Below are 15,579 nucleotides of genomic sequence, written 5' to 3' on the forward strand. Positions count from 1 at the left end.
ACCTCATTCTACAAAGCTGGCAGCATTCAGGAATCAGATACTACTTTAGGGGAACTGACTGGTAGCTCTTGGCTACATGTTCTGCTATATATTGGAAGTTGGTGTCTCCTGTGGTTCCGTTACTAACAATATCTGACTGAAACCAAGCAAACTGCTGCCTCACTCACAGAACTTCCCTTCCTCCATCACGAATTTCATCAGGCTTAGACTGATAGAATCAAGGCTATAAACAAAACCACTGGAGAACATGGATTGTTTGCCTTGCTTATGTGCTTGTGAGGTTTAGTTAGTGAACTCTAGCTGGGTCTTCTGTGTTTGAAGTTACTACTCAAAATGCTAATGTGATATACATGACTGAAAACACCAAGAGGAAATTAGAATCAGAAAAATTGGTGATAACCAAATTAAAGGGAGATCTGGTCATTTTCTGAAGCATGGCTCTTCCACTAACTTTAGGTGGGTGCTCTTAGGCAAGCTGCAATTTCATTAAGCTTCAGTTTCCTCATTTATAAAATGAAGATAATAGCTCCCACTTCACAGGCTTGTCATCTATTGTGTATCAAAAATGAGGATTATGATAACTGACAATAATGCTAATAATAGCCAACATTTATTGGAGACTTACCATGTACCAGACACGTGCTAAGTGCTTTAACAAATGCCATTCCCTATGAAGAAGATATTCTTTTTATTTCCATTTCATGAATCAGAAAAATGAACCCATAAAGATAAAATGACTTCCCAACGTCACACAGTAAGGAAGTGGGTGGACCATAATAGCCTGTGGTCTTAATATGCTGCCTAACTCTGTGAGGTCATTCAGTCTATCATCATCCCTTCCCCTGCTTCAAATTTTGTTATCATTTCTCTCTATCAGCACCTGCTACTGGCCACCTCACCCCAATAAGGCCCAAATCCTCTGAAAACTGTAGACTGGTACTCACAGTGGTAGTCAGCTTTCCTGCATTCTTCTGGACATACTGGATAGAATCGTGGATTGTTGAAAAGAGACCAAGCAGTACGTTTTCCATGTCATAGATTCTGTACATGCCATTCACAAGCTCTTCAAGAGACAGAATGTATTCTCTCCAGTACTTGTCAATCTCCACCACACCTGCCATACAGCCTTGCATGACCACATTGCAGTAACCACCACAAGGTTTAACCATCATCAGTCCCTGGCAGTAAGAGCAGTACCACATTCTGGTGAGCATTCGGCCACAGTCCTTACTGAACTTCAGGTGATCGGTCGTGTTGATCACTTCAATTCCAAGATTCAGAGCCTGAAGGAAGATCCTAGTGACTTGCAGTGACTTAGAAACCTGGGTCATAATAAGCTTGGGGAAGTTCCCAAATACTTTCAGGTCACGTCTTGCTCCTCGGAGGCACTCATTGATGTCCAAGGCTGAATCAGGCAGACCTGGGTTCATTAGTTGGGTATAGATGACTGGAAACAGGCTATCAAACAATTCATTGACCATGTCATCCACATTGATGTCAGAACCCAAGATATAGAGAGACACATCTGTGAAAAATTCACCCACAAACTCAAAAGCTTGTGGAGTCAGGCTTGGGTAGTTGTTCTTGAACATGGCATTGGTGTAGTTCTTGGCATGGCGAACAACAATTTCGAAGGCCTCTGTAAAAAAAAAAAAGAGAGACACAAAAATGTGTACAAATTAAAGCATGAAAATCCAGGGTGTAAATGAATTTGAGAGTTCTCTATTGCTGTGGTGATTAAGGTCCCATTTGCGTTAAATAATTGACTCTCATTCACTTCTGGCATTGCGTCTACTCTTGCAGTTGTTTGCTCCTATAAATCAATTTTCCTTTCTGAACATGAAGTCCAGATTCTGATGTGCACATAAATTCTTAACACACAAATTATATTTCAAATGACAAAAGCCAGGATTCGGTTAACATTTCGGCCTTTCAAGAAAACATTGATTAAAAATTGGCTAAATGAGAAGTTATTTCTCTTTCTCACATTGATTTATTCAGTTAAAAAGAAATTGTATTTCAGGACATTTCATTTTTAGACAGAGATAAATATTTGACAACAAACCATATATTGTATAAACTCACACAACAATTTAAGCCTGTTTAGCCCTGGAGGGGAGGCAAGTTCCTAGCCAAGAATAAAAGCTATCACAAATTTAATCATTTTGGTAGATTTTCTCCTGATAACTTTAAAGAGAGCTTTCTGACAGATTGCCAGACCTGGAAATGGAATTTATCCAATGCATTTGTATCTGGGTGGAAAAACAATCCATGTACTTATCTATCATTTGGTATTGAAAACAACACCTCTGGTATTTGCAAGCTGAACATCCGGAGGGATAACTACTAAGCTTCCTTGCTAAGTTCAGCTTTCACGTGGCTTGGAAGCCTTATCTGCTCTACAGAGACCACAAATTCATGGTTACATCTGCTGCCCCAATCCCTTTGCATAAAACCTAATCAGTGTCATTGGTTTGAAAAAGAAAGTAGTAATGTCACCATCTCATTTTCTCCAAACTGAAACATCCCAGACCCAAATTATTTCATATAATCAGAGTTCTACATTTATATGAGGGAAGGAAAAACAACCACAATAGGCTTTTGAAGAAGTAAGACAGTTTAAAAACAAAAACAGCCAAGTTTCCTGAGACACTTAAAATTAACTTAGTCCTTCCTTCCATTTCCTTCCAAAGTGCAAAGGTCCATGACAGATGTACTCCAAATGATGCCAGTTCATGAGCCTTGAAAAATCAAATTATTACCACTTCTAGACTACTAGAGAGACCATACTCTAACAGTTCCTTGGGATCACTTAGTCCAACATTTCAGTCATCTGTGGCAGAAGTGAGCTCTAGGTTGTGCTACCACCATCTGCCCCAGATCCCTCCCAGGGTAGAACATGCTCCCTAGATTCTTCCCTTGGGCTTATGACATGGCCAGCAATGTTGAACAATTGCCAGGACAATTCGATTGGGCTTCCAAGCTCACTTGAGAAAATAATAAGTTTAAAACAGAACTTAACTTCCTACAAAGGTTTTGAGTATATGTGTGTTGGCTGCAGGTCTGAGGGCAGTGAGAGTGTAACAGTCTCTGAGGGACACTAGCTTGCATTGATTACTTCTACTTTGCAGCTGTGTGTCCCTGGGGGAAAAAATCTGCCTTTCCATAAGTTGTTGAATGTTCATTTGGTTTTTTGTTTGTTTAGAACATTAAGCAATTCCTAGAAAGTTGGTCTATCTTATAACAACTCTCCAAACTCCACATGCTCCTTTAGTCTCAATCCTTGTTTTCTAAAAGCTGGATGAGGCCAAGAGATTAGCCCAATACAGAGGACCAGTCAACAAATTCATTAAAATCATCAGAAATTTAGAGATTTGAAACTATTCATTCATTTTAATTTCAGCCGGCAATCACTTGTTATATATCAGGCTCTGTGGCAGGTGCTAGAGGCACGTAAGTGCTGGGTAGATGGAGATAAATGATAGACCATCCTTGTCTTAGAAGTATTCACAAGCTATATGGTTTAGAGTTTACAAAACATTCTCAAGTATATTATGGCATCTACTTTTTACAACAATCTTTTAAGTTTGGTATTACAACTCCCATTTTATAGATAACAAAATTGAGGCTCAGTAGAGTTAAAGCATTTTCCCGTGGTCACACAGGAAAGTAGAAGCAATCAACACAAACTAGTGTCTTCCGTAACAGTTACACTCTTGCTGCCCTCGACCTACAGCCAATACACATATTCTCAAAAACCTTTGCAGAAAGTAAAGTTCTATTTTAAACTCATTATTTTCCCATTGGCTTCCCATCTTCAAATGGAAACATACTAGAAGGAATTGCAACCCAAAGACCAACAAAGCAGAGGCACACCTTTCACCTTTGCCTTTGTGCAGAATGAAGCGGAGGGAAAAGACAGCTGTGGATATGCCACTCCTGTAGATCTCAATCATCCAAGCATCCCTAAAATGAATTTTATACAAGGAAAGCTCTATCTCAAGTACAGTGCATTCATTCTCTAAAGTGCAAGATGTACAACAGCAAGATTCCATTGACTGTACCATCATAACATTTTTAAAAAGTTTCTGCTACTAGCACTCTTAAATCTATAGAAAAAGAAAATTATAAAAGATCATGAACTCTTCTGCAGAAAGAACAATCACAATGCATGTTGCAGGGGAAAAGGTCTAGGGGTTTACTTTGAACCTCAAGCTCATATGTGCTCCCTGCTCCGACTTCCACAGCTCAGAATCCACTTAGCACATCTCTGGGCTTTCCCCAACCCACTTACTTCTGTATCACAGAACAACAAACCAAACCATAACTGGTCAACTAAAGGCTCCTGGGAGACTTACAGAAACCAACACTAGGTGAAAAGTGATGCTCAGCTTTTCTTGGCAACTTGAGGTTTCATGAAATGAAATCAAGGGCTAGAATTACTCCAAAGTTCAGCTCATTGATTTTTTTTTTGGTCAGATAATAATGTACACTTCAACTAGGGGAGGTTTTCCTCTGCCTCTTTCCTGGGAAGAAATCAAGGGTTATATCCAGGAAAACTTTGAACAAACAATGTAAAATCAAAGCTATCATGAACATTTTGGCATTGAATAGAAAATATTCTAACTTTTTACAACATAAAGAAAAATAAGTGGTGCAGGCAAATAGATTTAATAAATTTGGGTTAATACATGTCCTAATATAGCAAGGTTTCTAGACATCTAGATGCTCCATTATCATTCTGGTCATCACCCTTTGGACATGTTCTAATGTTGTCAATGTCCTCCTTAAGTTATGGTGTTCAAAAAGGGATACAATTCTCCAGATGTGGTTTGATGGTAAAGTGTACAATCAGGCTATTACCTCTCTTTAAATGGTTCAATAACTTCTACTACCCCCCAGGACATAGAGCCTATCACCGGAGCAAAATGACTGTCCTTAGTATTTGATACTGATGTTCTTGTATTCAGACCCAGACAGGAAGAAATGAGTTTTTATGGGCCTTTTCAGTAGTAAGCTGGGTATTTAAAAAAAGGAGAGTATACTTGTGTTTGGAAGAAGAGAGGAATAAATGAACCATGGAATCTCTTTCAAGCCCTTTAGGGTAAGGCAGTCCTTATAGAAGCAGGTTATTTTTTTCCAAGGCAGTTTTTTCAGCACTGTAAGAATGGCAAATACTTAAGAACTTTTTATGTTCCTGGTATAAATGCCTCACAATGGGTTAGAATAAAAATGGTCCTTGTTTTCAAGCTTAGGTACCTTAACAGAAGAAAGAAAAGTAGTATTTATGAAGTAACTGCAAGGTACATGCCAGGATCTGTGGTAAAACTGGTCATATCACATGAAGTTTCTGTTCATGTCCTTTGCAAACTTTTATGCAGCCAATACATGTATGAAAAAAAAAAAGCTCAAGATAACTGATCGTTAGAGAAATGCAAATCAAAACCACAATGAGATATCATCTCACACTAGTCAGAATGGCAATTATTAAAAAGTCAAGAAACAACAGTTTCTGGTGAGGCTGTGGAGAAATGGGAAGGCATTTACACTGTTGGTGGGAATGTAAATTAGTTCAACCATTGTGGACGACAGTGTGGTGATTCCTCAAAGACCTAGAGGCAGAAATACTATTTGACCCAGCAATCCTATTACTTGGTATACACCCAAAGGAATATAAATCATTCTATTATAAAGATACACGCACGTGTATGTTCACTGCAGCACTATTCACAAGAGCAAGGACATGGAATCAACCCAAATGGCTATCAGTGGTAGACTGCATAAAGAAAATGTGGTACATACACATCTTGGAATACCATGCAGCCACAAAAATGAACAAGATCATGTCCCTTCCAGGAACACGAATGGAGCTAGAAGCTGTTATCCTCAGTAAATTAATGCAGGAACAGAAAACCTAATACCGCATGTTCTCACTTGTAAGTGGGAATTGAACAATGAGAACACATGGGCACATGGGGGTAAACAATACACACTGGGGCTTGTTGAGGTGGGGAGGGAGAGAGAACATTAGGAAAAATAGCTAATGCATGCTGCGCTTAATACCTAGGTGATGGGTTGCTAAGCACAGTAAATCACCATGGCACACATTTACCTATATAACAAACCTACACATCCTTCACATGTACCCTGAAACTTAAAATGAAATAAAAAAATAAAGAAAACTAGGGAAAAAATCAGTTAATGTAGTCCATCACATCAACAGCCTAAATAAGAAAAATCATCTGATCATATCAATAAATGCAGGAAAAACATTTGCTATTTTTCCTGCCAATAATATTTGCTGTTTTTCCCGCCAACATCCTACATCATTCATGATCAAAACTCTCAGCAAACCAGAAACATAGGATAACTTTCTTTACCTGATAAAGAACGTCCACAAAAAAATTTTATAGCTAGCATCATGCTTAATGGTGAGAAACTGCATGCTTTCCCCTTAAGATCAGGAATGAGGCAAGAATGTCCCTGTTTCAGCACTCCTATTCAACATTATACTTAAAGTACTAGCTACGGCAATGAGACAATAAAAGGAAATAAAAGGTGTACAGATTGGGAAAACTACAGAACTCTGGTAAAAGAAATTTTAAAAATCTTAATAAATGAAAAGATACTCCATGTTTATGGATAGAAAGACTCAATATTATTAAGTTTTCAATTCTTTCCAACATGATCAATAAATTCAATGAATCCCAATCAAAATCCCTGCAACTTACTTTGTGGACATCAATACTAAAATTTATAAGGAAAGACAAAAGACTCAGAATAGCTGTAACAACACTGCAAAAAAACAAAATTGGAGGACTGGCATGACCTGAATTCAAGAATTCCCATCAAGGAACAGTAATAAAGACAGCTTGGTATTGGTGAAAGAATTGAAAAACAGATAAATGGAGCAAAATACAGAGCCCAGAAATAGACCTACACAAATACAATAATCAACTGAACTTTGACAAAAGATCAGAGACAATTCAATGAAGAAAGAATAATCTTTGCAACAAATAGTGTTGAAACAATTGGACATCCACATGCAAAAACTGAATCTAGATATAGACTTTTCACCTTTCATAAAATTAAGTCAAATATATCATAGACATAAATATAAAATGCAAAACTATAAACTTATAGAAAGTAAATTGGGAGTTCTTGCTGACTGACCTTAAGTTTAGCACCAAGTTTTTAGATATAACAGTAAAAGCACACTCCATGAAGTTGAAAATTGATTAGCCAGACTTATCAGGCACTAAGCAGAAAAAACATCCATTCTGCAATGTTAAGAGAATGAAGAGTAAAGCATATGTCAAGAAAATGAAAAGACAAGCCATAGACTAAGAGAAAAATTTGCAAAACACATATCTGATAAAGGCCTTGTATCCAAAACACTCAAAGAACACTTGCAATTCAACAGTAAGAAAACAACTCAATTAAAAAATGGGCAGAAGATCTGAACAGACATCTCACCAAAGAAGATATACAGATGGGAAAAAGATATTCAATATCATATGTTACTAGGGAACTGCAAATTAAAATAACAATGAGATACCATCACAAAGCCATTAGAATGGCTAAAATTCATAACACTGACAACACCAAATGATGGCAAAGAGGCAGAGCAACAGGCACTCTTATGCATTGCTGGAGGGAATATTAATACAAATGGTACAGCTACTTTATAAAGCAGTTTGGCAGTTTCTTATAAAAGTAAACATACTCTTACCATGTGATCCAGCAGTTGTGCCCCTTGGTGGTTACCCAATTTATTTGAAAACTCATGTCTACAACAAAACCTAGAGTTTATAGCAGTTTTATTTATAATCACCAAAACTGGAAGCAAGCAAGATGTCCTTCAATAGGATAAATAAGCTGTGGTACATCCATACACTGGAATACTATTCAGTAATAAAAAGAAATGAGAGATTAAGACACAAACAGACATGAAGGAACTTTAAATGTGTATTGCTAAGTGAAAGAAGCTAGTCTGAAAGGCTACATACTATATGATTCCAACCATATGACATTCTGGAAAAGACAAAACCATAGAGACATTAAAAAAATCAATGGTTGTCAGGGATTTGAGAGGGGAGAGGAGAACATGGGGAAGTAAGTGAAGCATGGGATTTTAGGGTGGTGAAACTATACTGTATGATATTCTAATGAAATATACAAGATATTATACATTTGTAAAAAATTATAGAACCATGCAATACAAAGAATGAACCTTAATGTAAACTTATGGGCTTTGGTTAATAATAATGTATCAATATTGGTTCATTAATCATAACAAATGTACCACACTAATGCTAGTAATGTTAATAATAGAATAAGTCCTGTGCAGGGAATAAGGAGCACACAGAAACTCTGTACTACCTGCTCGATTTTTCTTTAAATCCAAAACTGTTCTAAACAAATAAGGTCTATTAATCTTTTAAATTTTTTTTAAAAGACTGGACCTTGGAAATTAGCCCTTGATGGAACTAGTGACTAGAACCACTGAAGAGTGTTAAATCACTCCCTCTTTTTCCCCCTCAATCTGCTTTGACATTTCTTTCATGAGTTAGGGAGTTTTCACATACAATAGATGCCATATGGCATCAATGTAATTTTAATTGAAAAAACCACTGGAAAAGGTTAATGGACCAAAACAGCCAAATAGGTAACACATTTCAATGTTATTTTTAAATACTAAATGATTTTTTAGAAATCAGTCACATAGAAACTGCAAGTTAAGGTTGTAAGGAAAGCATCACATTTTAAAAACTAAATAATAGAGAAGACACTAAAAGTGTTGCTCCAATTTCTGTCAGATTTTTCTTGCATTTTATGTTTCACATTAACTTAACTAGAATGGACAAAGCTTAGAAATAAGTTGCTATTAAATATAAGCAATTTATTTGTGCAGGTCCATGACCAGCCTGTAAATATATACAGTCTTGCTTTTTATATTTCACACACTAGGCTTCTAAATACAACGTACATCAATGAGGAATAGAGGAATGAGTGAAAGAAAGAAAGAAGAAACATATGCTTTTCACAGGCTATTACGTATATCATTTGATAGATGGAGAGATAGATAGATACAGATATTTCCCTAAAGGCTATTATAGATCAGAGAGAACAATTAAAATAATTCACTCAAAGGGTCCTCAGAAATGAGAAGTGAATATCTCTAACTACTAGAAAATGTATGAGTCTGCAACAGTTGACCAACTCATTAGCCCAACTACTTCTTATCGTTTACCCACCATTAGCTTTCCTGAACAACTAGTTTATTTAAATGTTCTGGACACCATAATTCGGGTAACTCATCATTTTTCCCTCTTCACATTTATTACTGGAAGGCTTAGGGCCAGATTTATGGTCTGCTTCTATCAAGCATAATAAACTTCATACCATGCACTTTGTGTCATAACCTTACACTTGGCTCCATCTTACTTTCCCCTTTGCCGGATAGTTCCTATGTATTTCAGTTGCATTGCATCTTACATTTATTATGCACATATTTGTAGAGCACTTCAAATTCCTCTGGGGACAAAGTAGGATAAAAACAAATAGGTAGGTAAGTAAATAAGGAGAAGGAGAGAGAGAAGTTATACCTATCACTTAAAGAAAAAATACCATTTCAACAATGTTTTCTCACAAGTATGAGTAGCAACTATAGAAATGTTTATGTTTATAAATGGCAAACACCTTGTCAGGGACTCATTAGCAGTTCAACACTGTCTTCCCTAGCAGTGGTCAAAGCCCTTGGTTGACATTCTGGACACTGGCCTTGGGAAAGAATTTATGAGTAAGTCCTCAAAAGCCATTGCAACAAAAACAAAAATTGACAAGTGGGACCTAATTAAACTAAAGAGCTTCTGCAAAGCAAAAGAAACTATCAGCAGAGTAAACAGATAACCTACAGAGTAGGAGAAAATATTCACAAACTATGCATCGACAAAGGTCTAATATCCATCATCTATTAGGACCTTAAACATTTGAACAAGCAAAAGACAACCCCATTAAAACATGGGCAAAATACATGAACACACACTTCTCAAAAGAAGACACAAAAGTAGCCAACAAACATATGAAAAAAAAATGCTCCACATCACTAATCATCAGATAAATGCAAATCAAAACTTCGATGAGATACCATCTCATACCAGTCAGAATGAGTATTATTAAAAAGTCAAAAAAACAACAGCCTTTCCACACTACCCACAGAGGGGTCCATACAGCATTGTTTGGGATTCCTGTCCTAACTTAGAGGAAAACTTTCACAACGTCCGGAGCCCTTGATGTCCTGCAAATGAAATAGGAGGGTGTCCTTAAGTTCCCTGCAGCAGGAACCCACTTAGGTGGCACCAACCTTGACTTCCAAATGAAACAGTACATCTCTAAAAGAAAAGTGATGGCATCTACATTCTAAATCTGAAGAGGACCTGGGAGAATCTTCTGCTGGCAGCTCGTGCCATTGTTGCCATTGAAAACCCTGCTGATGTCAGTGTCATATCCTCCAGGAATACTGGCCAGAGGGCTGTGCTGAAGTTGGCTGCTTCCACGGGAGCCACTCCAATTGCTGGCCGCTTCACTCCTGGAACCTTCACTAACCAGATCCAGGCAGCCTTTCAGGAGCCACGGCTTCTTGTGGTTACTGACCCCAGGGCTGACCACCAGCCTCTCACAGAGGCATCTTATGTTAATCTTCCCACCATTGCTCTGTGTCACACAGATTCTCCTCTGTTCTATGTGAACATTGCCATCCCATGCAACAACAAGGGAGCTCACTCAGTGGGTTTGATATGGTGGATGCTGGCTCAGGAAGTTCTGCACATGCGTGGTACCATTTCCTGTGAATGCCCATGGGAGGTCATGCCTGATCTCTACTTCTACAGAGATCCTGAAGAGATTGAAAAAGAATAGCAGACTGCTGCTGAAAAGGCTGTGACAAACGAGGAATTTCAAAGTGAATAGACTGCTCCAGCTCCTGAGTTCACTGCTACTCAACCTGAGGTGGCAGACTGGTCTGAAGGCGTGCAGGTGCCCTCTGTGCCTATTCAGCAGTTCCCTACTGAAGACTGGAGTGCTTAGCCTGCCACAGAAAACTGGTCTGCAGCTTCCACTGCTCAGGCCACTGAATGGGTAGGTGCAACCACTGGTTGGTCTTAAGCTGTTCTTATATCAGCTCTTAAGCAACATGGAAGCAAGCTTGGCAAAAAATAAACATCAGTTTCAAAAAAAAAAAAAGAAAAAACAAGTCAAAAAACAACAGATGTTGCTGAGGATGCAGAGAAAAGGGAATGCCTATGCACTGTTGGTGGGAATGTAAATTAGTTCAGACACTGTGGAAAGCAGTTTGGAGATTTCTCAAAGAACTAAGAGTTGAACTGCCATTCAACCTAGTAATCTCATTGCTGGGTATATACCCAAAGGAAAATAAATCATTCTACCAAAAAGACACATACACTCACATGTTCATCACAGCGCTATTCACAATAGCAAAGACATGGAACCAACCTAGGTGCCCATCAATGGTGAACTGGATAAAGAAAACGTGGTACATATACACCATGGAATACTACACAGCCATAGAAAATAATGAAATAATTTCCTTTGCAGCAACATGGATGCAACTGAAGGCCATTATCCTAAGCAAACTAATGCAGGAACAGAAAACCAAATACCACATGTTCTCAATTATAAGTGGGAGCTAAACACTGGGTACTCATGGACATAAAGATGGCAAGAATAGAAACTGGGAACTACAGGGGTGGGGGCTTAAAAACTAACTACTGGGCACTATGCTTAGTACTCAGATGATGGGATCAATCATATCCCAAACCTCAGCATCACACAATGTATCTATATAACAAGCCTGCACATGTATCCCCTGAATCTAAAACAGAAGTTGAAAGTAGGAAAAATGTCCTCGGTTGAATCTATGTATATGATCCTTCCAAAATCTTCCATCTTTTTACCTTTTTCCATATCTTGAAAATGTGGGTCAAATGTAACAATGTTAAAATTAGGGAGTTGCTAATAAGGCTACCTTCATCGTGGCTCAGAATGTGTCTGTTTTCACACTGGGTTCAGGAAAAAGACACACTTGAAAATCCGGGAAAGTAGCTAAACAGAACAGTGTAGGAGAATCCCACATGAAAACTTGTTTCTTAAATAGATAAAACTTTAAGAACAGTTTGTCTTGTAAAAGCCACTGGGGTTTAGAAACCCATTTTACTGTGGACACACCAAGAATAACTCGGGTTCTTGTAAGAGAAGCTTGGGGGTCAGTAATTTTTGTGCTATCATCTCGATGAGTTATTTCTGTTATAAGTCATGATCCTTAGCCTTTTTTCATTCTTCTCTGTCTCCCAGGATTTCATTTGGACCAGCTAATTCTTGGTTGATTAGAAAATAGTCTTACTTATTTGACATTCTCCTGGCTAAGAAATGACACCTACAAAAAAGTATCAGGATCACATTCTTAAATTTTTTAGTTCATTCTTTACAAAAGAAAGACTGATGGTACCCAAAGAAGTAAAGTTCTACTACAGTTCTTCCAATAATCCACATAGTGAGTAGTTAAAACGCCCCTAGGACTCACCAAATCATTCTATTTAATTAAAAACTTTTCTTTTTTAAAAAAAGGTCATTCTCCAAAGAGTTTATGAGGAGAGGACATGGATTACTCCAAACAGCCATGCTAAGAGTGGATTATATCTTAGCTAGACCAAAAAAAAAAAAAATCCACTAACATATATTCTACATCTGGCTATTGTTTTCTCAATTTGTGAATTTTTAAATAGTGTATGACCATAATTCCACAAATCAAGGCTAAGGAGTTTCTTCTCTCAAGCACTTACTATTACTAACCATAGCTTAGGAAAATAAAAATAGGCTTTTGAATAAGTATTGAATGAAAGATTCTGTACCATAAAGAAGGAATAGTTGCACTTAAAGGTTTAAATGCAAACATTCTGGTAGTACCTTTATCTAATAAAAAACCTGTATTTCTTTTCAATATCCTGTAGTCATTGAAAAGAAAGAGCCAAACATCTAGGGGACCTTTTGTGTTATTGTTAGGACAATTAGTGTGTGCATTTTACATAGTCTTGCTCTTATATGCTCTTCTTTCCCTCTTAAACCACTTAGACACTAAATTAATATCCTAAGAAAGGTCAATTGCCAGTAGTGTATGCAACAATTGTTATTGAGAGCATTGTGTCTGTAACAGTTATTAAAGATTTCCATGGCACTTTTTATTTCTGCAAGTGCTTTACAGCCAAAGCTTCAGTGATTACAAAAGCAACAGACTCCTCTTCCCCATTGTTATTGGAAGGTGCATTCTAGCCCTCCTTTCCATCATTAATGAGAAGTATCATATCTGAATTGGCTTAACACTTAAACACATACCCCCTTCCAAGGCCTTAATCATTCATATACTTAACAAGTACTAACTGGGCACTCAATGTAACAATTTTCTGTTGACTCTTTACAGATGGAGAGCCATAAGACTCACTGCCTACTCTCTTGTTAATGATAAGGTATATCTGAGATAAGCAATCCCAAGCCCCAAAGGTTTGGGCTATTGCTTCCCTTGGTGACTCATATCACAGTCTCTAAAGATGTGTCCAGTACAAATTTCAACTTGTTTGGGACCTAAATTATCATAGGCCCCTGACATTATGTAAAGTCAGCAACATTAACCACTTGCTAAAAAACTATTTAAAGACCGTTTTTGAGGCATCTTTGCTGTCTCATTAGATTGATTGCACTTGTGTAAAATACATTTTTTCCATTTAATATTTACCGAGTGTATACTCTCTGCTAGACTGTGAATAAAATATGCAAACAACTTGTCCCTAGATCCTAAAGGCTTGCAATAGCCAGATATAGCCAGCTGTGATAAATACAAGATGGCCTATCTCATTTGAAAACCATAAAATACCATATAGATATAAAAATATTAATCTATTTTGTTCTGGGACTCTTTTACATGGCAACAGATCACCATATCTGCAAAATGCCTCATGTCATTTCAGATTTTTTAAAGTCTGTGTTCTAACTTAATTATCTCTTTCTCTATCATCGAATGTGAGCATGTGTGTATATGTACTCGTGAATGCATGTGTTTGAACAGTTGCTAAGGGAAACATTATTATCCCAATTTCACAGATGAGGTAACCAAAACTAAGACTGTCTCCAAATCATATAGCTATGTAGTAGATGGTGGCAGCAATGAAACACAGAACTCCTATTTGTCCAATATTTTTTCCATTATGTCCATCTTCTTCAGGGGCAAATATTGCAGAGCACTTCAAGATTAGCTTTAGGTATAATAAGAACTAGCATCCTTGGAGCATTTACCATCTGCCAGGCAGTGTTTCAAGCGTTTTATATGAATTAATTTATGTAATTATCAGAACCACCCTATGAGGTGAGTATAGTATTCTTTTCATTTTACAGATAAGAAAACTGAGGCACAGAGAAGTTAAGTAACTTAGAAAGCTTATACAGACAGTAAGTAGAACAGCTAAGATTTGAATACAAGCAGTTTGAATCCAGAGCTTACCTACTAAATTACTATGTAACAATGCTTCCAGATATAGGTAGTTTTCTTTTCCTTTTGGTTTGACTCTAAGTAAACTTAATACCTCAGCTGTTTGGCTACACTGGGTCTACTAAATATTTCAGGAAAATAACTCTACAACTTGGGCAAGATGCGATGAACAATGCAAAAATCTGAATGATTCCAACTACTTAACAACAACAATAATTCCCCAGAAATGCATTACCTGTGTTGCCTTTGAGTCATGATGAAATGGAAATTATAAGAAAATAAGTGAAAGAGGTCAATATTGTGCATTTCCTAGGGATTACTGATACAGATATGAAATCTCAGAGCTCTCAACTCTAACCACAAAACTCTGCTATTTAATTGGAAAGCTAGCCTTTGCAAAAAGGCCAGGCTATCCCCTGAGTCGCAGTTCATTCAAAGGGCTACTGGCAGAAACAAGGCTCAAGGGCCAAGATCTTGACAGTTTCTTAGGACTCAGTTTCCTGCAGGGTATTCCAACACATGAAACACAGGGAGGATGAAGGCCAGGGGACTCTTGAAGGCTGGCATAATTAAATCGGGTGAAGAGAGCTACTCAGGTGCACTCAGTGGACTCTGGAAGCAGGTGAAGACTTAGCAGGAAGGTAACCACCACCACAGGGACTCCAGTCAAATTCAATGGCACGTGGGCAGGGGTGGCACACAAGCAAAGTTCAACCATGCAGCTTTCCCCTGAGTCTGTCCAAAAGAAGGAATGTTTCACCTTCAGTCAACTGCCCTTATATTCTATAAACATTATAAAATGATTTTTGCATCCACATTAGAACTGAGTTGTATGTATGTGTGTCTTAGGGAGTCTGTGTGAGAGAATAGGGTGGCGGGGGATGGGGCGGGGGTAAATCTCCAGAATTAAGGTTATAACCTGACAAAATAAGTCAGCTGGTAGGAAAGTAGCCATGTTGCTCTAATGAAGTTCCTGGTCTAGCTGGGCATGTTAGTTTCTGTTTCCCCCTGTTGTCTTACAA

The 15,579-nt window shown here is 37.7% G+C and overlaps 1 protein-coding gene and 1 pseudogene across 5 annotated transcripts in view; one reads left to right on the forward strand and one right to left on the reverse strand.

Moving 5' to 3' along the window:
* Positions 1 to 15,579, reverse strand: part of GPC3 (glypican 3) — a 456,076-nt gene that overhangs the window by 218,567 nt on the left and 221,930 nt on the right. For all 5 annotated transcript variants that reach the window (XM_025371938.1, XM_025371941.1, XM_025371942.1 and 2 more), the window contains one exon: positions 945 to 1,639. In XM_025371938.1, coding sequence (XP_025227723.1) covers positions 945 to 1,639 — 695 coding nt within the window. The remainder of the gene's footprint in view (positions 1 to 944; positions 1,640 to 15,579) is intronic.
* On the forward strand, positions 5,233 to 11,166 carry LOC112616241 (annotated as a pseudogene).

The sequence above is a fragment of the Theropithecus gelada genome, chromosome X, assembly GCF_003255815.1.
Source record: "Theropithecus gelada isolate Dixy chromosome X, Tgel_1.0, whole genome shotgun sequence".
Lineage (NCBI taxonomy): Eukaryota > Metazoa > Chordata > Mammalia > Primates > Cercopithecidae > Theropithecus > Theropithecus gelada.